The 25,000-nt window shown below is 40.7% G+C and overlaps 1 protein-coding gene across 1 annotated transcript; it reads right to left on the bottom strand.

Moving 5' to 3' along the window:
- Positions 1-2,071: 2,071 nt before the first annotated feature.
- On the bottom strand, positions 2,072-23,696 carry LOC120522581 (inositol 1,4,5-trisphosphate receptor type 1-like). The gene is made up of 6 exons (XM_039743446.1): positions 23,569-23,696; positions 22,227-22,411; positions 19,822-19,970; positions 15,306-15,417; positions 13,829-13,864; positions 2,072-2,425 (listed from the first exon to the last, which is right to left on the bottom strand). The coding sequence occupies exons 2-6, from the start codon at positions 22,317-22,319 to the stop codon at positions 2,201-2,203; spliced, it is 615 nt and encodes a 204-aa protein (XP_039599380.1). The 5' UTR covers positions 22,320-22,411; positions 23,569-23,696; the 3' UTR covers positions 2,072-2,200.
- Positions 23,697-25,000: the final 1,304 nt, after the last annotated feature.

Genomic DNA, 25,000 nt, shown 5'->3' with positions numbered 1-25,000 from the left:
CACTAAGCCGCCGACAAGTAGGATACCTATGGCGCACGCAGGAAGGAGCCACACCCACCAACTCCAAGACCATTGGATACGACGACAACTCGCAGAGCCACGCCCACCAACTTGGGCGCGACGACACAGAAAGAACGGCATCATTTCTATTCGTCTGTCGTAGAGGCCTCATGTACCTCCGAGCCACCTTGACTGTTCATAGAGGCAGGTTTCTCGCAGAGGTGAGTCGCCATATGCAGCGTGTAAAACAGTTTGCGAGGGGTATCCCATGGCATCCTTAAAACAATCCTTACCAACTGAGGTTAAAACACAATGAAGTAAGCAGTCTTTAAAAACCCGAGTTTTCGGTTACGACACACAGCCGCGTGCACCATAGCAAACTGTTTTACACGCTACATACAGCAATTTGCATCCGCGACAAACATGCATCTTCTTCACTCACGGACAATTATATGTTGCTCTCTCCAGAGTTCCATCTTTTCATTCACTTTCTGTTATAACCTCAGACCCTCCCTTTTTAGGCAACTGTGTCTTTCCAGAAGTGTTCAACCATCAATAAATAATTAAGCGGCGTTTGTTATTGTTACCACTATTGTCTTGTATTTTGCTCTCTCCAGAGTTCCATCTTTTCATTCACTTACTGCTGTATTCTCACAACAACCCGTTTTAGACAACCGTGTCTTTCCAGAAGTGTTTAGCATTCAATACATAATTATGCATGATTGAGCGTGTGTCTTCCCGGAGCAGAGAGGCATGGGTAAGCCACTGAACCCCATTCGGGGTCCCACTGGTTGCGCCCCTACCCTTTGTGCACACCCCCCTCCCACCTCGCGACTACCGTGGTCGGGTGTCTTGGTGGATTATATATAGAAAAGCAGCCAACGACTCAAGTGACGAGTTGGAGGTGGGCACATGAGCGGGCAGTACATACTGAACGAGAATTCAGCAGACTAGCATGACAGACGGAGCTGAATCCACGCCGTGCACCCCCATCCCTCCGTCTGGCAAGAGAAGGCACGATTGCGATCCACCAGTTTTCAGTCACAGACTATTGTGTGTTGGTTTGTTCCGTGCATCATTACAATGTTGCTTTAATTGCTGATTTATTACATTACCGATTTTTCAAATGTTCATTTTCTCCCTGTGCTTGGCTAGTATATTTCATTTTCTTTCTTTAAAAGGGCAGTACAGGCAGTGATTTTCTGTTAAACACTAAATGAAAAGCAAGTGGTTCGCACAGACACACCGCTATCAAGTTTTTTTTTTTGTTTTTTTTTTAGCACTTCCACTTTCTCTGCACAACGCACAATGTTTACGTTTTACGCCACCTATTTTCTTTGCTGGATCCATAATGGGGCTATACAGCAGCAAATGATAAAAATGAGAAGGAATGCCTGTTAGCAGGTGCAAGCAAGACCCAACAACTGATTATTGACTACAGCGTCATCAAAACAAACTGCACCTCCAAAAAGCAATGGCGAGCCAGTGCGGTAAATTTGAAAATGTGCTTTGAAATCCATGCCGGAAATCTGAAGGTACCAGATTATCGATGGCTGAATTTTTGAATGTCAACCTGTACCAATAATCAATTTTACAAAACATTGTAAAAAATGTTACTACACTGTACTTGTATGATGAACAGAATGATCAATGACAGTTCTCGTTTCCCGATAACCATTAAACTTAACCATGAAAGAATAAGTAGTGAAGGGAACGAGAATCATGACTCAGACGAGCGTTACTTGCACATCCACTTCAAACTTCTAAACGAAAGAGGCAGAAGGCACCATGTATATGCTTAGATCTACGGAATCAATTCATTTGTGTTCAAGAATCGATTCTCAGGGTACACATAGGGGAAGTGTTTTAAAGAACAAAGTTTGTAAATCACTACTCTGAAGAAGCGTATGACCTACTAGGACTAAACATGCCATCAGTGACACTACGATCAAAAACTAATAAACTTACTATGTGGTCCACCTTCCTAAACTGACCTAGAAGCACTATAAAAATTCTGATAAAGGCATGCAGGCTGGTCATTTCACATTCACAAGCTTTCAAGCACCAAACTTACACAGGAGAAGGCTTACCAACCAAACCTGCAAGCTGGGCAGTCCAATATCTTAACTCAAGACACATGATGGCAAGTCCTAACAGTCTAGGGAAAGGCAACTTCCCCTCCTGGACTCTAACTGGCCAATCAGACAATGTCAAACTTACACTGAACAATGCAAACAGGCTGGATGGAAATGAAAAGTAAAATTACAAGTTGTCTGGATGAACAGATGAAGTATGGTGAACAGAGTGAAGATTTTGAATTCTCACAGTAATACTTCACTTGCTCATACACACACCTCAGGAGGAGCCTCTGGTTCAGGAGGAGGAGGTGGAGGTGGAGGAGGAGGAGGAGGGGTGGTGGGAGAAGCTATTTGGAAAGAAGAAGTACCTGTTAAAAAGCACAACAGCCAACACTACAAAGTGAATGACATATTCAGCTGTGTATGCAGGAATTTGGAAAAATATTTTTAATGACAAGCAAGAGTTGGCAAATACAATTTACTGCTACTATGCTAAAGATACAGCTGTCTGAAGGTTTTAGAATAAAGGATGCCATTGTTGCTCAAAATGTGTCAGTTTAGTTACACAGTTAGAGCTGGGAATAAGTAGAGACAAAGACCAGATGCCTTTGAGAACATCTCAAATACGATAAAATCTGTTCAAGTTTTTGTTGTCTGATGCAGAAATGCACTCTTGTGAATAGAATAACTTGTCTTTTTATGATTTACAAATCTCTTTTTTAGTTTAATACAGTTCTACATTATGTTATACTAACAAAGCCACTGCCACATTTTCTAAATGCATATTGTACTCAAATTCTGAATGTGATCTAAAGAGATTTTATAAACTGGGGACCTATAGCATGAGAAATGATGTCTAAGAATCAAACAAAAGCAAACATTAATCAGTATGGTGCAGCATAAACAGGATCCAAAGTAGGGATCCTATTCAGATACTCGAAACAAACTGCTATCTATCTATATCTATATCTATATCTATATCTATATCTCTCTATATATATCACAGATGTGTATTTTTAAATGCAATATATTAATCTCCTGACAAAGTAGATAGAATACTTTTGTGGAGACCACTGCAGATGCTGAAGTGGAACCAAACACTCATTTGCCGCAATATAAAAAAAGTGCTGCTCCACAATCAGGTAGCAACAGAAGAGTTAACTTTCACACATGGGCTACCTTGACTATTAAATGTACGGGTGAAAAAAACCTTCTAATCCTCTTCCTAACCCACTTATCCTGAGAATGGTGTGGGACAGTTGGAGTCTATCCCAGCAAACATCAGGTACAAGGCAGGAACAATCTCTGGATGTGGTACCAAAAGGTCAGCAACTAATTCTACATATTAGAAAACACCCAAAAAGGTAGGAGAAATGAACAGGGGGTTAAATAAAGACCGGAAAAATTAAGCTGTTAGACAATTTAAGCTTCTTTGTTGTCTGGATAGAACTACTGCATTGGCAGACATTATCTGTGTTATCAAATAGGTTCTGAGACTGATCAGCTTACTACCTACCAACAGCGATATGGCCATCTAGGCACACTGTGCCTAAACTTTTAGCAAGAAACATTGCTATTCATCCAAGTTGTATTCGTCACACTCATTTAACATTGCTTCTGCTTTAGGCACATTAGAAGCCTTAAATTAGAGTGTGTTACTATAATGCATGAATAAAAGTGTAAACCTCCTCTTGTGCTCGATCATGTTGCTTGAGATTCTAGATGTACAGAGAGCGATGGGGTTTAGCCACTGTACCAGTCAAATCAGATGGTGGCCATTAGTGGAGATTCAAATTGCCAACGCACTTTTCAGACAGGCAAGTGTAATAAAAATTCTAATTAGGAATGCCTTGTTGAAGATTAAGGAATGGCCAACCTTGCGGTTTTCTCCTACAGATATTGAAATCTTACGGCTAGCCTAAACTGCTAGTACTAAATGCTGAACTGGCTATACAATAAACAAAAAAATTGGATTACATGATAATGTCAAATACCTACTGCCGCAAATACATGTACAGTAACCCATACCAAGTCACGCAAATGAGGGGTGAGCTTTAGAGAAATGAAGACTGTCGGGGGTCAGCTTGAGTAGCTGGCAAGAACACATGCCCAAGTAGTTCCAGTCTTACTTCAAGCTATGAAGCTGGCACTCAATCAGTGAAGGAGCTGTAGCTGAATAATTTCAGAAGCAAAGAGTGGCAGATGCACGCTGTTTGAGCACAGAGCTACATAATTAACTGTAATATGCAGTGCTGTTAATCCACCTAGTGGTTGCAAAAACTGGGATATAAAAGTTGAAAAGCACACAGAAACCACCCCTCCCACAAAAACAAAAAATAGCAGCCAGACACCTTTTAATTTGGAAAAGCCAACATCATTTACAAAAATGCAGCTACATTGATCTAATCTAATGTGAGACAGAGGCACAAAGACAGTTACAAAAAATATTCAGCCAAGACCGCAAAAGAAAAAGCACAAAACAAATGCACATGCTGCTACACACAACAGCTCATCAGGGTGTGAATGTGAGAACAAAGGAGTTCGGCTAAACAGGTAAAACATCTGTCCAACTATTACACCTACTAATGCCAGTCTGTTTACATAAAGCCTAAAAATCTAAAATCTGCCAGGCCTCCAAACTGCACTTTACCTGCAAGACTAAGATTCTGCAACATTAACCTTTGGTAAGCTAAGGAGGTTTTTCATTGGGAGAAGAATGACAGGAATCCGGTGAGCATTGCTGATATATTAGCAGTTAAGGACAAGACCTTTGTCCCATTTAAAAACCCTTGAAGTTATTGGCAGAGTGTTTAATTTAGCCTGATGAAGTCTTGCTAAATTGTGTGCATTTAAAAGATACAGCGTCTATAAACAGTGTTTATGCCTTAAAAGTTCTCACATTTTATTTCTATAAAACATTGAGTTACAGTGGATTTTACTTTGCGTTTTTGACACTGATCGTTAATGCCAAAGTGATTTTGGCAAAATAGTTTTATTACAAACATAAAAACACACAATCCCATAAGTATTTATTTCCCTTAAAGTCAGTATTTAGTAGACAGAAGCTATGCCAGCCTCAGGTCAGAGACAGAGAGAGAGAGAGAGAGAGACCAGAGAACACAACCATCTTTGTGTATGTCCACACTGAGATTTGTCTCCTTCCTTAATCAGGCTCTGTCAGATGTCATGGGGATTGTGAATGATCTGCCTCTCAAGTCCAGCCATAAATTTTATCCATCCATCCATTATCCAACCCGCTATATCCTAACACTGGGTCACGGGGGGTCTGCTGGAGCCAATCCCATTTTTATGTTAGACTGAAATCTGGTCTATGCCTCTGCTACTCCAGGACATATTCGTATTGTTGCTTTGAAGCCATTTCTACGAATTTTGGCTTTCTGCTTGGGGTCACTGTAAGGTGCTGAAGAGAAAGAAAAAAAATCTGAGGCAATTTTTTTGCACCTGCATCAAGCTTCCCTCAAGAATTAACCCTCATTTTTCTGCATGTCGGATCCCCTATACCCTCGCAAGCCTCCTGGGGCTTGCTGCAGAAAAGCATCCCCAAAGCTCAATGATGACTCCACCACGCTTGATAATGGGGATACTTTTCTGGTAACCTGTACTGTTCAAATATGACATTCAGTCTGATGGTCAACCCATTCAATTTTGGTCTCAGACCACAAAACCTCCTTCCAGAAGAGTTCAGGGTCTCCATGTGCCTTCTGATACACAGTGTCTCTCTCTTTGCCACTCGCCCAATATGCTGGGACTGGTAAAGCACCTGGGTAACCGTTGTCTAGACAGTCTCTCCAACCTTGACCAGTGTAATTTGTAACTTCTTCAGAGTTCTTATGTCTCTTGGTAGCCTCACTCACTAGTCTTCAGTTTGAGAACAGCTTGCTATAGCAGATTTACGGCTCTCCAATACGCTTTCCCTTTTTTATGATCGATTTAACTGAATATTCAATGACTTTGATATTTTTTTGTGTCCATCACCCAGGCTACTGCTTTTCCTGGAGTTGTTGGGTGTGTTCTTTTGTCTTCATTGTACAGGTTTGGCCACCATACTGATTCAGCACATGGTGGCCTTCCCACATTCAGGTGCATTTGTCCTACAGTTGGATGACACTTCAGACAAGTGACCTTCATTCAACTAATTCTGATTATTCCAAAACCCAATGAGATACACCAGTGAGGATTTAGGAGTACCATATTAAAGGAGTGAATATTTCCGTGATTAATTTTGAATTTCAGCTCACTTTTCAAATATGTTTTCAATTTACGCTAAAGAAGATTTCTGTTGATCAGTGTCAAAAAAGCACAATTAAATCTTTTGTGATTTATGGTTGAACAACAATGTGAAAACTTCAAAGGGAGTGAGGTAAATGGGCACTGTAACAGTCTAAATGAATTTTTTTTTTTTTTTTTTATAAATAAGCCATCTAATTCTAAGGAATGTTGCAACTGGCCTAAGGTCCGTTACTTTACAGACGTTCACAATAAAGCATTACTCTGCTGGAACAGGACTGGGCCACAAGGTTTGCAGCTTACATGCCAAGTTGATAAGGGGCTCACTGAACACCTCAACATGTAAATCTGTTTCCATATTTGACTGCACACAACACAAGCCCTTAAGAGTTGGTTTAAGTGACTTATTTTGTCGTCAATTTCACAGTACACTGCAGCAATTGAAAAGACAGTAATAAAATGAGACTTGAGACCAATCTGGGGGAGAGGGTGATTTTTTTCAAAACATTGAAGCCTCTTTCTTCATATATTGCTATCACTGTAGTGAATGTTCATTTGTTTTAATGGTATTATTGCTGTCCACTGCCTTTTGCCAGTCATTTGTAACAAAGGTCCAAAACCACTAAACTTCTATGACATCACATAAGATGGTGTTGCACAGGTCTGACAGTACACTAAATTGTTCAGCAAATATCCCCATGCCAGGTCCAGCTAATACAGCTTTCTCAAACAGAGCCCTTTATATCAAACAAACCCTGCTAGAAACTATGGTGCTGATCAGTTCTTTCCTAAAAACCAAACTTGAATTTTCCTAACAGACTTCCACTCCCAGAATCCCCAGCCTCAGGTGCGAAATAAACCCTTTTACAGAAGAGTTTCTACCAATTAAACTGCCTTGCTGATCTGCTCAAAAAGGGACTCATCTTTGTAATTTTTTATTTCAGGGCACGCAGGGTCAATGTTACCAGTGGAATAAATAACACAGAAAATGTTATACAATTCTATGACCTGTTTTGTTTTTTTATGTGTTAATTTTTTTTAAACGTATGCTAACTTTATAGCTCTTTTTACTAATGGTTATCAAGGTTTGTAACCTGTTCAAAACAGTCCCTTGACTGATGCTACTCAATTATGTGGACTTTGTAAGTCACTTTGGATAAAAGCATCTGCTGAGCAAACTAATGTAAATGTAAGTCCTCCCTGCATGAGCGGGATCCCTTTTCCCATGAAGCACTTGTTCCAGATGCTATAGAGCGTTTTCTGCCTTCCTGTACATTTAACTTTCACAGGCTTTAACAGTCCTCAAGTATGAAATTAAGCAAGCTAAAAACATAAATTTAAAAAACCTCCACACACAAAAGTGCAGTCGCAAAAACAAACAGAGGGATCTAACTGCTACCTTGGTAATGTCAAATATTTATGTGGCAGGGAGAAAAAAGATTTTGGGTTACACAAAGATGAAACACAACATGAATACAAGATGGGGAACACACTGCTAGCTTCAAGCGGCTAAATTGTTCTTCTACTTAAGTTGTCAAGCTAAGAGCCTCTGAACAGCATGGATTGTGAATCTGTATACAGGTACTTTCACAAACATGCCCACGTTATAAACAGAATTTCATTATTCATACATTCTTATTAAATAATTTTGATCTCTTTTAAAACAATGGCAATCTATTAAATTAACTTCTGCCCCTAATCTTTGATAGTGAGACATTGACTCATTTTGGTAACTGAAGGATTTCACTAATCTCTCAACACAATTTTGGATCTACAGCCTATTAAAATTACATTATTAAATTGCCAGTGCAAAAATCTGTTAGCTGTGATCATTATGTAAAACACTCTAAAATATTGTCTGAAATGCTTGCATCAAAAATACTATATACAAAGTGAAAACGTCAAGCCTGCTTAATCTAATTCAGGATTACAGGATGCCAGAGTGAACCCGGACAGCACAGAATGCCCACATTCTGTTGGGGTTCAGGAGTTGCCAATTCACTTAACCTGCAAGTCTTTGGGAATGTCTAAGGAAAACTACTACCCTGATGAAAAGCATGCTGACATGGGGAGCAAGTGAAAACCTCCATGGGGTTTGTGTGTGGGATTCAAAGCCTGAATCCTGGATTTGTGAAGCTGCAATGCCAATTACTGTACCACCATGCTAGTCCAAGGATGACATTGCTCTCGATGCACGCACTGTTGTACTGCTCTCCACAGACAACGATGAGAGGAAAAATATTGTCCAGTGCTTTTTCAATTACCTTGTACAAGACTTCAGTTCCAACTGTGAAAAGCACTAAACAACTTAAATGCAGGATTGTCTTTAAATGAATGTTCCTCGATTACCATTGCTCAGACGTTCGGTTTCTCATTTCTCTTAGCTTCTGACAGTCATGAGAAATTATGAATGTGAAATTTAGTAACTAATGCCCCATACATTTGTAGCTTCTTGTGTCCTTCAGTCGCAAATGCCCCACACATTCATAGCTAGTTGTGAGCATATGACTGCACTGCTTAACATGTGGATAATGCGCCATTAGTAATGTGAGCTTTTCTTCATGAATGTTTAATACTGTTTGGTGCTGTCCAGCATTGGTCACCAATAGACTTCTATTCTATTCCACTGTTTATGAAAACGAGATTAAAAATGTCTGTCACCACTACAAACTACATGAGGCAAGGAGTACAATAGTTTAGAGTGGACTATTCCCTTAAGTTACCTCCATTGACTAGCATGGCACATCAAGTTAAACCTTTCTAACAGACTACTTGTTGGTCTACGTGTAAACTTCCTAAGCACTACTCTTTCCTGCTGAAAGCGCCATGTCTTCACAACTTGCTCCACCACTAAAGAGATGGTCAAGTTGAAAATTCTACTTGATGGCAGATTACACTCCCCACACCCCCCATTTTGCAAAGCCTATTGAGCACACAATGAACTATTAAACTAAAGAGGGGTCAAGTTAACTCAGGTCTAAAGCCACAACCGTATGACTTTACCACCCGCTTAAGTCGCAAAAACTTTTAGTCACCCATAAACACTAGTAAACCGCTCATGAATGTTACCATCAGTACAAAGACTGCATTTTGGTACAAATCTAACCATAATTGTACATGCTTAGCATTGCTGGCACCAAAAGAGCAGACACCTGTACACATCAGCGGTACTTAAAAGCACTGAATTATCTGTTCAAGGGAAGACGTTTAAACAAATAACTAGTCTATCAGACAGGCTGGGAGTTGATCCAACAGAAAATGACAACCCAATCCCACCAAAGTAGTAAAAAGGCAACATCAAGGTCAAGTAAGTAGCCTGCGATGAACTGGCACTGCATCCAGGGTGGCCTCCTTTCAGGACTGTCTATGGTTTCACTGTGGGTGTTGAATGAGCACAGCAAAATACATAAGAAAAAAAGACACGAAAATTCCATCCAATCCAAACCACCTCCTCAATCTTACAAAATATCTTCCGGTCAAAAAAATAAATAAAGCTTACGCAAGTCTCATTTTGCAAAACTGACAGTTGAACGTGTTTTAATAATTAACGAGGCTGCCAGCACGGGCAAGCATTAACAGGAGCACTTTGTGAAAGCAGGCTGTGTCTCCAGTCCCCCTCCATGCACTCTGGCTGATCTCCGTTCACTGCCAGGATCTAACAGTAAACAGCTCGGCTGCACATTTATTGGCAATTACTGCTGAAGGTCACACATCAGTGGAGAGTACGAATTCCAGGAAAAAAAAAAAGAAAAAGGCGGCTCTTATGTAACTACTGTCTGAGAGCTGGCGGGAGCCCAAGAATCGTGCAGCTACCATGGATTTAGAGAAAGTAAAAATAGGCCACAATTTCAACAGTAAGAAATGGACCACAAGTGCCCCCTAGTGGCACGGATGAGGATCAAATTAAGCCCAAGCAGGTAATTTCAAGTTAGGCAGCACCACCTGCAGTATGATCGGGCAAAAAAATCTAACACATTCTTAGCCCTTGAAAATCTGGGGCTGCAGCAGACATGTCACTTCAGGGTTCTTGGTGCACTACAATGAACTGCTATTATGCCTTGGGGTGCCAGGCTGGCCTCGTCTTTCACACCTAGTCAGGTAGCTGTGGCTCGTCACTGTATCTTATTTACTTTGCTCACTTATTTCAACACATTAGGAGAGTAAATGAGAAACTGGTGAAGGAGGTTCACTTTTCAACTTGAAACCATCTAAAGCCAACATTCTGCAAGGTCACTCAACACACGAGAATAATTTCCCTGTCAAGTCACAAATCAAAGCCAGCTGCTTCTTAATAAGTAGCCCCCAGGAACCTATGCTGATGTCAGAGCTCTTCTTTTGACAAGAAGAAACTGAAACATGGTTTGCAAGTAATAAGTAATCGACACAAAAGAAAATCCACAGCCCATTAATGTTACTCAGGACTGAAAGCCACAGAGTGCAACACGAAAAGGGAAGACCGCTAGTGATAAATACTGGGCAATTCAGCTCAATCAGTACATTTTTAAAGGAGCAATCAAACTATTAATACAACAAAACTGGCTCAAAATACACACATTAAACCATTCTACTTTTCAAATTTCCCCAAAGGCTACTTTCACACTACAATTTCATTGAAAAAACAGATTAGTCTCAGTTTTGGCCACATAACCTGTGAAAACTTATGTCACAGGCGTTTTTGGTTGTTTTAGTGTGGACAATACCTTTGTAAATGTGAAAATACTAGTGTAAAAAGAAAATTCTTTTTAAAACACTGTTTTAAAAAGAAAACGTAGTAGTGTGGACAAAGCCTAAAATTACAGGATTTAAATAAAAAACCCTTGCATTGTGCATTAGACATACACAACTGTCCTCATACAGTCAGTCAGTCAAACAAAGGGCAAACACTCCAGAGAAACAATATGCATAGTGCATGAGTAAAGATGCCTAGCAAGTACTCATGTTACAGACGACTGTTACTTTGGTAGTGTTCCATTTTAAAAGTAGATAGTAGGCCTATTTTATATTCACCCATCTTCTAGACCTGCTTGTCCACAGCAGTCACAGGGAAGCCAAAACCTATCCCATTAAGCATCAGGCACAGAACAGGATAAAAAAATCCCTGGACGGGACACTAGTTTATCAGTGTCACACACACACACACAGGCCAATCTCTCTCAAGTTAACTGCCTAAGGATTCAAAAAAAATTATTCATATCCTAATCCTGTCCTCTAGTAATTCACTACAAAAGTACTCTACAAGTAAACTGGCTGGCAAAAGCTATTTTTATACACACACACACACACACACACACACCCCACTTTCAATCCCAAGGGGCCATGCATTTATGCCACAGTTTGTGCATCGTCTGTCATGGCTGTACAGTCCAATGTGGGAGTGACAATCCCTGCCACATGTAGCAGATAAAAATGTAGATGGCATCTCTGTTGGCTCTGTTCTCCTCCGCTCTCCGAGCCAGGCTGCTGGTAATGTCCCTGAAGAGATCCTTCTTTAGCTTCTGCTTCCGGGCATTTGTGTCAGAGGCAAGTATTTCCCAGTGCTAGTATTGATGTCAAGATTCCAGAGATTTTGCTTGTAGACATCTTTACAACACAGCTTGGGTCTTCTTAACTGCCTTCTCCATGACACCAGCTCTCTAAAGGTGTCTTTTCAGATTCGCCCATTTGCCATTTGGTTGATGCGTCTCAGCCAGCACAGACATATTTGCATAGGAAGTGTTAATATGGAGGTGGTGCTGGCCCTTTCTAGTACTTTTGACTCAGGAACCTTATCTTGCCAATAGATTTCCATTATGCACCCAAGACATCCCATTTGCAAAAAGAGTTCAACCTCTAGTTCAGTTTTGCATACAGAGTCCATGTTTCACTTCCATAGAGCAGGGTGCTCAGTACACACACATGGACTTGGGACAACTGCCATAATCACACACGCACAAAAAAAAAACCCTAACACTTAAGGTTTTGACATGACAACAGACTGCTGGTAAATGGGACTACAGCAGGTGTCTATCCCTACAATGGCCAGCTCCAAAGTGTTAGAGTTACATCCAGCTTTACATAATTTACATGTTATACTTCAGATAAACAGGATTTTCTGCCTGCTGTATTTCAACCTGTAAGGCACTACAGTTAAGATCAAAGGGTGCTTATTTCTGAATGTAAGCAAACCCTGACCATGGAAGGCCATCACTTCCTATCCATGACGCAGAGTTAGTGCCATGTAAATTATATTAGCTAGCCATGACCCGAAAACCAGGTTTTATACGTGCTTAAACCGATCTGTTAATGTCACTAAGTTACAGGCACCCTATAATTTACACTTCAGTCAAGTTCTTGCTACTCATATCTTGGTGTTAACACTATGAAGTTTGTCATAGCGTAATTCATGACACCTCTTGACCCTGTAACAGGGAAGCATGTGCTGGAATGGGGGCTGAATCTGCCTGAGCTATGCCTAAACAGGACTGAAATGAAGCAGGGAAGTCAGCCTACATTATGATATCCCATTGGTCAAGGTGCTACATCAAGGAAGTCAGACCAATATAAAGGAATGGGTAACAAGGAAAGTCTCCCTCGCTCAATATTTTCCATCTTGAGAAGAAACCTTTGCCAGATCACACAGGACCGTATCAAGACAGAGCCATCTGGTGGTCTAAGGAAGATTAACAAAGCACACATGGGAGTGTTCAAGAAACAATATGAACACAACCTGGCTAGTAATCAGTTTATTATTTTCGACATATCTATAACACATGAATAAAGGTGTAGCTTTTTCACTTGCTTGATGTAAAAAAATAAAAGGTAATATAACATACAAGGGCTACAGCAGGGATAGGGGACATTTTATCCAGGTCTACATAAGAGTATATAAAAGGGGAGAATGGGGTCACTCAGAAACCCAATCTCTCTTTTTTTAATAATGTCTATAAACTGAGTGAGGTGCACATGGAAGGGTAGTTGATTAGGCATTATAAATGGATGAGAATGGAAGTAAAACTGATGACTTTGCTCTACTTTATGAATTTTAACTCTTGGGCATCCACATCAAAAAGAAGTTCAAGTTATGCCATCTAAGCAAAAACTTCATAGCAAGGCCCTATGGGGCTCCTTTACCATCCTAAAGGCCAAACACAAGAGGTAAATTTAACAGAGTCAGGCCTGCATATTAAACATTGACTCAAACTTAACCTAACCAAGTCGTGTTAAATTACACTAGTAGTATGCTTACATATTTACAAAATGAATTTAATTGTATTAGAGGTGTACTCAAAATTGAAAAATAAAGCATAAAAAAAGCCAATATAAAGCTGGAAGAATTGCATTTAAGACAGACACACATACTACTGAGACGATGGGTACTCAAAGTGAAACGTCTGTATCACTGACATATACATGACTAAGGTGCAGACAAACATTGATCGACTGCCAGCAGGACAGAACATACAACTGCTACATAGTACATCATTACAGCTAAAGGCAAACCAAAAATGAATAAAACTATCAACCTCAGTAACATCCAACTCATCATCAAAGGAAATCAGCTGTGAAAAGAAGAGTTGAAAGCAAGCATTAGTAAAATATGCACAAGCACAGGACAGAGGAAATTCAGTTTAAAACTTTGGTTAGAGGGAAGAAAGTTAACCAGTTAGTCAATGAGAGTTAGATCACAAAGCACTCAAAGCAAAAACAAGAAAAGGCCCACGATTGAAAAGTATAGATTAGGAAAAATGTCACAAACTAAAACCAAAATGTATCTTGAGGCTGTGTATTGTTTACCATACTACCAATGGTATACTTAACCTCAATTGATAAATGGTAGCTGTAGCTAAAAGTGATCTACAGAGCAGCCCAAACGACTAAGCCACCAAGAACGCAGTTAGCATTAAACCACTTGACCAACTACCCAAGACTGCCCTAAATTGCATGCAACTATGAGCCAGTGGTAAAAAAAAAAACCAAAAAAAAAAGTCCAGCACCAGAGAACCTAAAAGTAAAAAAAATTCAGTAAAGAATTTTGAAAATCTCCACTGATAATTTTTTGTTCTAAAAGGCAACAGCCACTAGTGAAAGATTCTCAAAAGTAGACAAGAAAAGCACCACCACACAGACTTGACTGACTAAGTTCATAAGAGACAAACTGAAATACAGAGGAATATTTCAGACAAATTTAAACACACAAAATGTAATGTGATTTGTGACAAAAACAATATGTGAACATAACTAAATGTGTCATGAAGTGGTTCTTGTTGCCGATTTCTTTATGGATTTACATTACTTCTAAATGTAATTTTTTCTCAGGGACGCCACACGCAACAAGAATTTCTGCTTGACATTAAAACAGTCATTTCCACAGGCAGATGCAGGCTTCAGGGAGGATGATGAATTCAGAGCTTCTTGAATTAAAGTAACTGCTTCGTAACAGTAATTCTTGCTAACTTTTTTTATTCAGTCATATACATCATGAACGCACAGAGTTTTAACTTTGATCCTGCGCTTTGCTTGCCTTGGAAATACTAGAAAAACGGCACTCACTAAGTCACACCTTCTCAACTTTGACAGGGGAAGTGACAGTTTTAATTTCAAGGCATATTTCATGTTGTGTGCAACATCACTAAAATCTATCACAATATTTGCACATAAATGTGCCATGAAAATTTTTGTTGGTTATTTCTTCATTTACTTCATCTGTCACATTTCACAATACACTTGAGTAATTATTACGACTGTTTCTCAGCTGCATTGGTATATAACCAAAAGGAGCTTATGAATGTATGCCATGCATAAGTCTTTAAAGTTAAAGTATAGAGTGGATTGACAAATTGTGATCCAAATAAAGCATATTTGAAATACAATACCTCCAGTAAACGTTAAAAAGAATAAAAACAGAATTAGGAGAGGAACATGACAAAGGAACATCATCTTTAGCAATGGCTTGGACAAGATCCACTTGTGAGGACATGGACACCCAACAGCATGACGTACCTTTTCTCCATAGCCGCGGTCCTTGGTCATCATTTCGCGAAGAGTTTGTAAGACTTTGATGCATAACTTTTCCTCATTTTCCTCCAACAGCTGTTTTGTGTGTTTAATAAGCCTGGGGGGGTCGGGGGGGAGAAAGAAAAAAAAAGTAAATATAATCCTGCACATCAGTACAGATGTGACAATCATTCTTATATCCGGCGCCGCCGCAAGTGGCAGCCATTCCAGCAGCTCCGTGTATGACTCTCTTTACCTTTTTTTCCTCTATTTTTCTCTATTTCACTGAACACTTCTACCACTTTCTTTAATGTGGAATCCCTCCCAGGACACTTTACTACTTGACATGGATTTTTACACGCCGAGACTCGCCTATTCAAGTAGTCAACTATAAGCACTGAGAAGAAATGCCCATGCCGGTGTGGTTCCCTATTTACCTGACGAGGCAAAACGACGATATCGGGGCAGCCGAGTCGGCGCCAAGATAAAAGCCAAGCAGCTTGCGAGAAAGTGGCACTATAAACCTTCGGTGCCTTCTGTGATCCTGGGAAATGTGACCTCACTACCAAATAAGATCGACAAACTGGCTGTGGTAGTGAAAAATGTCAGAACCTACAGAGAATGCAGCTTGCAGCGTTTTAGTGCAATGCGGCTAACTACCACCATCCCAGATGCTAACGTGGAGCTACCCGGGTTTAGCACAGTTAGAGCGGACAGAGATGCAAATACCTGCAGTAAGAAGAAAGGAGGGGGTGTCGCTCTCTATGTCAATACAAAGTGGTGCAACTCAGGACATGTAGAAAGTGGAGATTTTAACATTTACAGGGACATTGAACTGTTGACAGTATATTTGCGTCCCTATTACTTGCCCAGAGAGTTTGGACACGTCATTGTTATTATTTACATCCATCCTCGGGCAAACACGGAGATAGCGGGTGACGTCATCCATTCCGCAGTTGCTAAGTTACAAACGCAGCACCGAGGCGCTTGTGCTAATCGCTGGAGACTTTAACCATGCGACACTGGACAAAACATTACCTGCCTTCTCCCAGTATGTGGATTGTAACACTCTGGGAAACAGGACTATCGACCTACTGTATGCAAACGTTAAAGACGCATATAGCGCCACCCCGCTGCCTGCGCTTGGGAAAGCAGATCATAACCTGGTTCTGCTTCAGCCTCACTACAAACCAAGAGTGAAGGCGCTACCTACAACCACACGCTCATTCAGGAAGTGGTCCCCTGAGGCAGAGCAGGCTCTGAGAGACTGGAACTACAGACTGGGATATCCTGCAGGGGTCACATAGTGAGAACATTGAAGAGGCTGTTGACTGCACAACTGATTACATCAACTTCTGTATGGACAATGTAGTTCCAGTAACAGTATGCTGCTATGCTAATAACAAGCCATGGATTACATGTGACATCAAGGGCCTTTTCAACCAGAAGAAAAGGGCTTTTAAAGGCGGTGATCGGCATGAGCTCAAGCGCGTACAGAAGGAACTCCGAGTCCAGCTCAGGGCGGCAAAAGAGCAGTACAGGAGAAAGCTAGAGCAGAAGTTGCAGAATAACAGCATGAAGGAAGTGTGGGATGGGATGAAGATCATCACTGGCTGCAGCTCAAAGCGGGGTGCCACCATCGAGAGAGATGTGGAGAGAGCAAACCAAATGAACAATTTAACAGGTTTGACCACCATAACCCACTCTCACCTCTGAGTACTGCATCCTTCAACCATCCTTCTGCTGATACCAGCATAGGAGAGACATCCCCACCCACAATTACAGCAGCACAGGTGAGCAGATAGCTGGGGAGACTTTGTCCCAGCAAAGCAGCAGGTCCAGATGGTGTAGCGCCACGACTGCTGAATGCCTGTGCGCTGGAACTGGGGAGTCCTCTACAGCACATCTTCAACCGGAGCCTGGAACAGGGGAGAGTCCCGAGGCTTTGGAAAACGTCTTGTATCACCACAGTCCCAAAGGTATCACGTCCTAGTGAGCTGAATGACTTCCGGCCTGTTGCTCTGACGTCACATCTGATGAAGACCATTGAGCGGCTGCTGCTTCACCACCCGAGGCCACAGGTCCACCACGCCCTCGACCCTCTGCAGTTTGCATACCAGGAGAAGGTGGGAGCGGAAGATGCCATCATCTATATGCTGCACCGATCCCTCTCCCACTTGGACAGAGGCAGTGGTGCTGTAAGAATTATATTTCTGGACTTCACTAGCGCCTTCAACACCCTCCAATCTCTGCTCCTTGGGGACAAGCTGACGGAGATGGGAGTAGATTCACACCTGGTGACATGGATCGTGGACTATCTTACAGACAGACCTCAGCATGTGCGTCTTGGGAACTGCAGGTCTGACATTGTGGTCAGCAACACAGGAGCGCTGCAGGGGACTGGACTTTCTCAGGTCCTGTTCAGCCAACATACATCAGACTTCCAATACGATTTGGAGTCCTGCCACGTGCAAAAGTTCGCTGACAACACTGCTATTGTGGGCTGCATCAGGAGTGGGCAGGAGGAGGAGTATAGGAACCTAATCAAGGACTTGGTTTTGTTGGTGTTCAGGTGTAAGTGGTTTGAGTCGCACCATTTAACAAAGAAACTTGTGGTGGATTTAAGGAGGCCCAGGCCCCTCATGGACCCCGTGATCATCAGAGGAGACTGTGCGCAGAGGGTGCAGACCTATAAATATCTGGGAGTGCAGCTTGATGATAAATTGGACTGGACTGTTAATACTGATGCTCTGTGTAAGAAAGGTCAGAGCCGACTATACTTCCTTAGAAGGTTGCCATCCTTCATCTGCAATAAGATGCTGCAGATGTTCAACCAGACGGTTGTGGAGAGTGCCCTCTTCTACGCGGTGGTGTGCTGAGGAGGCAGCATAAAGTACGTCTCAAGCCTGGACAAACTTGTTAGGAAGGCAGGCTCTATTGTAGGAATGAAGCTGAACAGTTCAACATCTGTGGCAGAGCGACGGGCATTAAGCAAACTCCTGTCAATCATGGAGAATTCACTGCATCCACTGAACAGGATCATCTCCAGGCAGAGGAGTAGCTTCAGTGACAGACTGCTGTCACCGTCCTGCACCACTGACAGACCCCACACTATGTGACTCTTCAATTCCACCCAGGGGAGTAAATGCTAACATTACTCAAAGTTATTGTCTGCTTTTACATGCTTTATTACTATTTAAATTTAATATTGTTTTTGTATCAGTATACTGCTGCTGGATTATGTGACTTTCCCCTTGGGATTATTAAAGTATCTATCTCAATTCACATAATTCAACTCAAATAACATCCAATCAGACAAAAAACGTATCAAAGCCTGATTAAGCACCCTACAATGCCCTTGTGCACAATTGTAATGGAGTTAAGAAAAATGCATAAATTCACTTATAATTGGGTCAATCAAAAAAAACATACAAAGGCGATGAGACACAAACAGCAGTGCCCTTAATCGTGCTCCACAAAAATGATACACGCAGCTGAGGTGTCCTCCCAAAGCAACCACTTTACAAGGACAATATGGATAAGGAGGGGGAGTAACTGACATATATAGTAAATGTTACAGTCCAAAATGAACATTAACAAATCGTTAAATAAGTTAAAACAGTAGAGGTGTGACTGGAGATAAATTAAAATGAGGTTACATTTATATTGTGGCTGCTGGAGAGTAAACATGTGACATCAAAAATGAAATCAAACCCATCCGATAGATCTGATGTTCTACAACTGAAGCACATCAGTGTACACCCTCAGTAGAGCCTTTTTAAAATGTATAGAAAACATGTCCTTTTTGAAAGCGCATACTTTAAGTAGGTTTTTAATAGGCATTTAATTTTATTGGGCTGTGTTCAGTAAATAAACCAAAAAATGGAAAATGCATAAACATCACTGTTGTCAACACTCAATGATTTTTCCCAGGAAACAAAAATGCAGCCCAATAAGAAATCCACTATACACCCATGGGATGTTTATTGACATGTTTAGTTTACTTGAAAGTTTAGTGTGAAACAACTAAACTGGAAACTGAAACAAAGTAATGAATCATCCCTTGGTCTGATTCAAAACAAACAGGCCAGGAGTGCGAAAACAGGTTAAAACACAGGTTGTAGACTGAAGTACTTTCACTTCATATTAGAAGACTAAATCATGTTTATCAAGATAGTCAAGCAGCCTATTTTTGAGGAAAGAAGGAAATTACAAAGACATGCAGGTTAGGTGGATGGCGATTCTAAATTGTCCCTAATGTGTGCTTGGTGTGTGGGTGTGTGTGTCCTGCGGTGGGTTGGCGCCCTGCCCAGGATTGGTTCCTGCCTTGCGCCCTGTGTTGGCTGGGATTGGCTCCCGCCAACCCTCCGTGACCCTGTGTTCGGATTCAACGGGTTGGAAAATGGATGGATGGATGGAAGGAAATTACAGCACAGTAACTGACAGTTACACTTGTGTAATGGAACTCAAAGCACTAATTTTGTGGTGCAAATTACACTAAATGCATTAAAACAGAACTTACTTGCAGATGAACCCTCCACTCTCACACTTTCTTCTTGCATCTGTGTTTTCTGGAAATAGTAGCTCTGGTCTATGGAGAACATCAACAAGGACAGACAGCTCAGCCTGTACCAGGGGTCGCAAACGATCCTCTAAAGCAGACACGATATCCTAGAGTTAAGCAAAGCAGAAATCGGTCTTTACCAGCCCATTGCATGATCTAAAATTAAAAGAACGCATTTTCCATTTGTAGTATTCTATGATGCACGATTATGTAGCACACTGCTTCATAACATTTACATCCAAATATATCCAAATATATCCTTAAACACTGTTCATGAACTAGCCAAGCAGCAGACCCCCCAGAGGGGATCCAGAAAGCACCACTCCTATAAAGCAGGCAAACAAAGGTAAAGTTGAAGAGGATGGGGTAACATGTGCCCCTGACCATTTTGTATTTTCCTAAAGCCTACTTTACAATGGAACTCATCTGAAAACAGCAAAAGCAGCAGCTTTCAGGACACTTCCACCTTGGGCCAATACAATGCCTTCCTCTTGTGAGCCTGTGAAAGAAAGTGATGATGTGGTCTTCTCTCTTAATTCATTACCTTAAGAAAGACTGACCAGTCTATTTCTTAACAAAGAAGTGGTAATTGTTACACCACTTTGAGGTTCCCACCTGCCCCGCTGGGGGTAGTGTTTTGCCCATTTTGTAAAATCCAGTGCTTGGCCTTGAGCATCACCAATAGGATACTGCCTGGCATTGTTCTCACTATTTAAAAAAACAGTGTCACTCTTGGCAGTTGTTCCCATCTTGTGTGTGCGGGACCATGCAAGTTCAGTGATCAAGGAGAAATGTAGGTTTTGGAGAAGCAATACATTGGTCCATATTTTAGGAGATCTACTTTGCAGGATCCACACTGACTGACTGATCTTTCATTGGGTGTGCAAAACAGAAGAACTTGACTGTCAGACATGTTTGTCTCTTAACGGCAGAAAGGTTTAAACAATTTGCTGAGAAGTGAGCAACTGTGACTTCAAAAAACAGAAGGAGATATCTTGCATGGATTCTGCATTAGGATTTACTATCTGGTTGAGGATGTCAAAAGTTTATCAATTGAACAAACTTGAGGAGAACACATGGAAGGCAGGTAAATAACCAGCCTTGCAATTTCAGAAAACAAAAGCAGCAGCACCCAAGCTCTGGAAGAAAGAGGGTGCCAGCATAGCTGCAGCTAAGAGCCAACTGGCAGCAGTGAAAGCCGACATGAAGGCACGGAAGGAGGCAGCATGGGATGCTAGTGAACTTCCTGCTTTCTTGGTGGCTCCTGTGGCGTTGATGAAGGATTCATGAAGGTTGATAGCTCTGCTAAAACAGCTTTGTTGACAGGATGCCATTTAAAGCTGGTCCAAACAGTGTTTCTGATATTGCAATCATCTAAAGTTTTGCAGAACATTTTCATGCCATTTCACACACTAAAAAACTATAGTCTTCACCTCTGTGTCTAGATTATCCTTGTTTATAAGGAGTATGGTCTCCAACACTGAAAACGCCCATCACTCCTCAAAATAAAAACTACTACAAGGGTAGCAGAGCTCTGCCTAGATTAAGAGGTACCTGCAGCCCACAGGATGCATCACCCACATACCTGCCAACTGTAAAAAACCAACTACTTAAAACACCTCTGCTTAAGTGGAATGCCACAGGGTTCTCATGTTCTAGATCTGTCGAGTCCTGCACTTGAAATAAACTTCAAGAGTCAGCAAAGAGTCCGTAGGCCAAAGTACAGTCTAGACATCCTGCGGTGATGGTACCCACAGCTACTCTACTAATAATCTCCTAAACTAGCCATCCTGGGACGACCATTGCTTGAATAGCAGGATTTAATTTCATTTACGCCCCAGGAATGTTCTTGGGAGGAAACTGAACAAGAACAATACAAAACCATTTTGGAGGATGCTTCCTTTAGAACAGTGTCTTGCAACCATCTTGTGTTTATAAATGGATATTCCTTTTGCCCACGTGTAGCACTACTTCAAATCATCGGCGATGTGGAATTCAATGTAGTGGTTACATATATGAGAAACACTTCATACTTAAACCTTTAAACACACCATATGACAAAACTGCCAAGATAGCGTGATTCAGGTTAAGTACACTGCTGCCATGAATTTTATGAACAGTACCTTGGAGTACTGACTTACAGGTTATGTTGGTAACACTTAAAATATAAAATATTTAATACTGCATGATGCAGGTCTATAAACACATACATGACCTTAAAACAATGTGCTTTATGACAGGACAAATATTTGGATGCAGGCAAGGTAAATAAAGGAGTCTCCCCTCAGAGATTCCTTTTAAGATAAAGGATGAAGGAACTTGGTAGATAAGCCCCTTTGCTGAGCTCTGTAAAACAGTCTTACCTGCAGTCGCTCAATGATGTTTCTATAGTCCCGGGATGCAGCAAGGACGGAGTCTCTCCTGGCTGCATTGCGGGCAGACATTCTCCAGCTCATAGCAGTCTTCTGGACAATATTGTGAGACTTGAGGAAGAGATTGTTGACTTGGCTGTCCAAATCCACAGGTATTGCAATTGCCCGGCTTTTAGCTAACAATGAGGAAGAAAAAGGTTATTACACACCAAAAAAAAAAAAACCTATACACACTGTTGAGTCACAGCATTTCAGTTTTTTCATGTTAAAAGGGAGTTATGACTATATTCAAGTTAGGTATTAAGCAAGCACACACACACACAAACACAATCTATATGGGTAAACTAAAGATTCATACAGCCCAGGGAAAATCTGAAAAAGCTTGAGACAGCTCAATCACATCATAAGAGCTAAAACCAACTGATAACCAAGAAATGTTGGCAATATACAATAAAGCAGATACTAAATTCTAAACTAGACACTCTAAAGTGCACTTACCGATTAGGGAGAAAATTCAAGAGTAAACAGGGGTACTACCACGTGAGGTTGGATCCTTAGTAACCTTAGTGATGTGTCATTTGTTCTAATCATTTAGTCAATAAAAATTGTGATGGAGTAGCTAGTGTTACTTGAGAACTTTAAATGCAAGTGTTCGCAAGTAGAAATTCCAGCTGCTTATTTGCCGTTTTGAATATAGAAAGAAATGGAAACCCCAAATTCTATTTGTATTTCCAAGATGGATCTCGATTATCCAGGTGTTCTAATGTTTGAACCACAGATGTTCCTTCACATCCCTAATCTCTTATACTGCTGTTCTGAACCATATTCTTGCTTATTTTGCAGACAACCATGTCAGGGTGCTCTGTGAAGAGCCCCATTTTAAAAACACAAACATTCACTATATATAAACTATGGAGGAATATTTTGGAATTTGTTTTACAAGTATTGTGCAAAGTCACAATATGAGAGCATACAGTAAATAACTTAGAACACATTAAATCTAACTACTGAATCATTTAAATTATATACAACAAATAAGACTTTTAGAAATTGTAGAGTATGCAATAGCAATGTCTGAAAAAGTATAATTTTTGCAAATAAATATTTAAACATACAAGTACACCAACAACCACCCATCATGCTAAAACTACATCAATAAGAAACCCTTGACTAGAAGTTGACCAAGATTAGGGAGTTGAGGTGAGCAGGTGTTTTATGGTTAGTCAAGTCTGTCACAGGTCTTAATTTTACAGGCATTTTGTTTTGAAATAAATTAAGCCTCAGGCAACTTTATTCATATTCTTTAAAAGCAACAAGTGTGTGTCACACTTACCAACATCTGATAAGACCTTAATACATCCTTCAACTGAGCCCTTCTGGACAGGAAGCAGCCAGTTGCAGTGGTAAACTCTGAACACGCCTTGCAAGAGCTGAACAAAGACTGGCTGACGAGTCTGTGGAAGAACACCATAGCAGGTTTATGATATATTCCCTTCGGAAGCAGGTGGACTTCCAGGTCTCTGGATGCTATTGAATACACTTACCAAATAATCTATAGAGAAATTATCTAGAACCAACAGCATTACTAGTCACGATTTAACACAGAAGGAAATAAAGACTGATCAAGAAGTCTGCTCTTTAAATGGGCAAAGCTCATATTTATAACTCTAATAAGGTAGAAGCATATAAAAAACTAAAAATCCATTTTTCGTAACTACATCTTAGTTGTATCCTGTTGGTCTATATAGGCATTGAATTATCATTTTCCTCGGAGTTCTGCAAATCCCTACTAATCAGTACTATTCTCTATTGTCTTTTCCAGTTCTTCAGTGGTGGAGATCTGCACCACTCCCACCTGATCAAGGTATCATGCTGCCCCCTGTGTTTATGGATTGAATGGCATGTTGGCACAGATGTACCTTCAATTCTTTCCATGTGAAGCCAGAAAACCATAAAGGGCCGATTTAGAACATCTATGTTAGGTAGTATACCCAGTGGGGTCTGGGTGGTCTTTTGGTCTTGGAAACCCCTTCAGAATTTTTTCCCCCCTCCAGCTTATCTGGAGGCTTTTTTTTTTTTGTTTCCTCTCTCCTCCAGGCCATCTGACCTTAACGTTTTGTTACTTACTGTATAATATTATTGCCTAGTTTTGTTTGTTTTGGCTTTATATTAAACTTCATACAAATCGTGTAGCTCAGAGTGTTTTACAACATGAAATGAAGACCTGCTATATAAAATGTTGTGGTTATTTCTGTATTTCAAATGAGCTCTCACTTTGGGACATTTTCAGCCTGTTTTTCAGTTTATTACCTAAACCTGTCTGTATCACAGTTCTAATAACCCATTTGGGCCTATGATTAAAGTTAAGATCACAAAAAAAATAAATCTAGGAATCATGTTTAAGTGATTTAAAAACCATAGGTGAGTCTGCCTAAAAATGTAAACGCCAACTTCCTTGTATTGTGGACACCAAAGACACTTACATATTTTCATCCTCTATAGCCTTGAAGGAGTGGGATCTGTAGTCGGACACTCTGCAATTTAGCCAAAACACAGGCAGAAAGTGGCTACAAACATCACAATAGGATAATATGCTTGCCTGGATGTGGCTTGGGGAAAGACTACTAAAAGACCCAAAATCCATAAATGATTTGCAAAAAAGCACAACAGTTTATATTATGCTTTTTTGTGCATTATCACAGTGGTTTACATTTAGTGGATGGCCATGTGGAGACGAGAGCATTTGCTGTTAACATTTCCTCCGT

Source organism: Polypterus senegalus, unplaced genomic scaffold (assembly GCF_016835505.1).
Source record: "Polypterus senegalus isolate Bchr_013 unplaced genomic scaffold, ASM1683550v1 scaffold_1643, whole genome shotgun sequence".
NCBI lineage: Eukaryota > Metazoa > Chordata > Cladistia > Polypteriformes > Polypteridae > Polypterus > Polypterus senegalus.
Note: the sequence above shows the minus strand (reverse complement) of the source record. Positions and strands in the feature narration are given on the sequence as shown.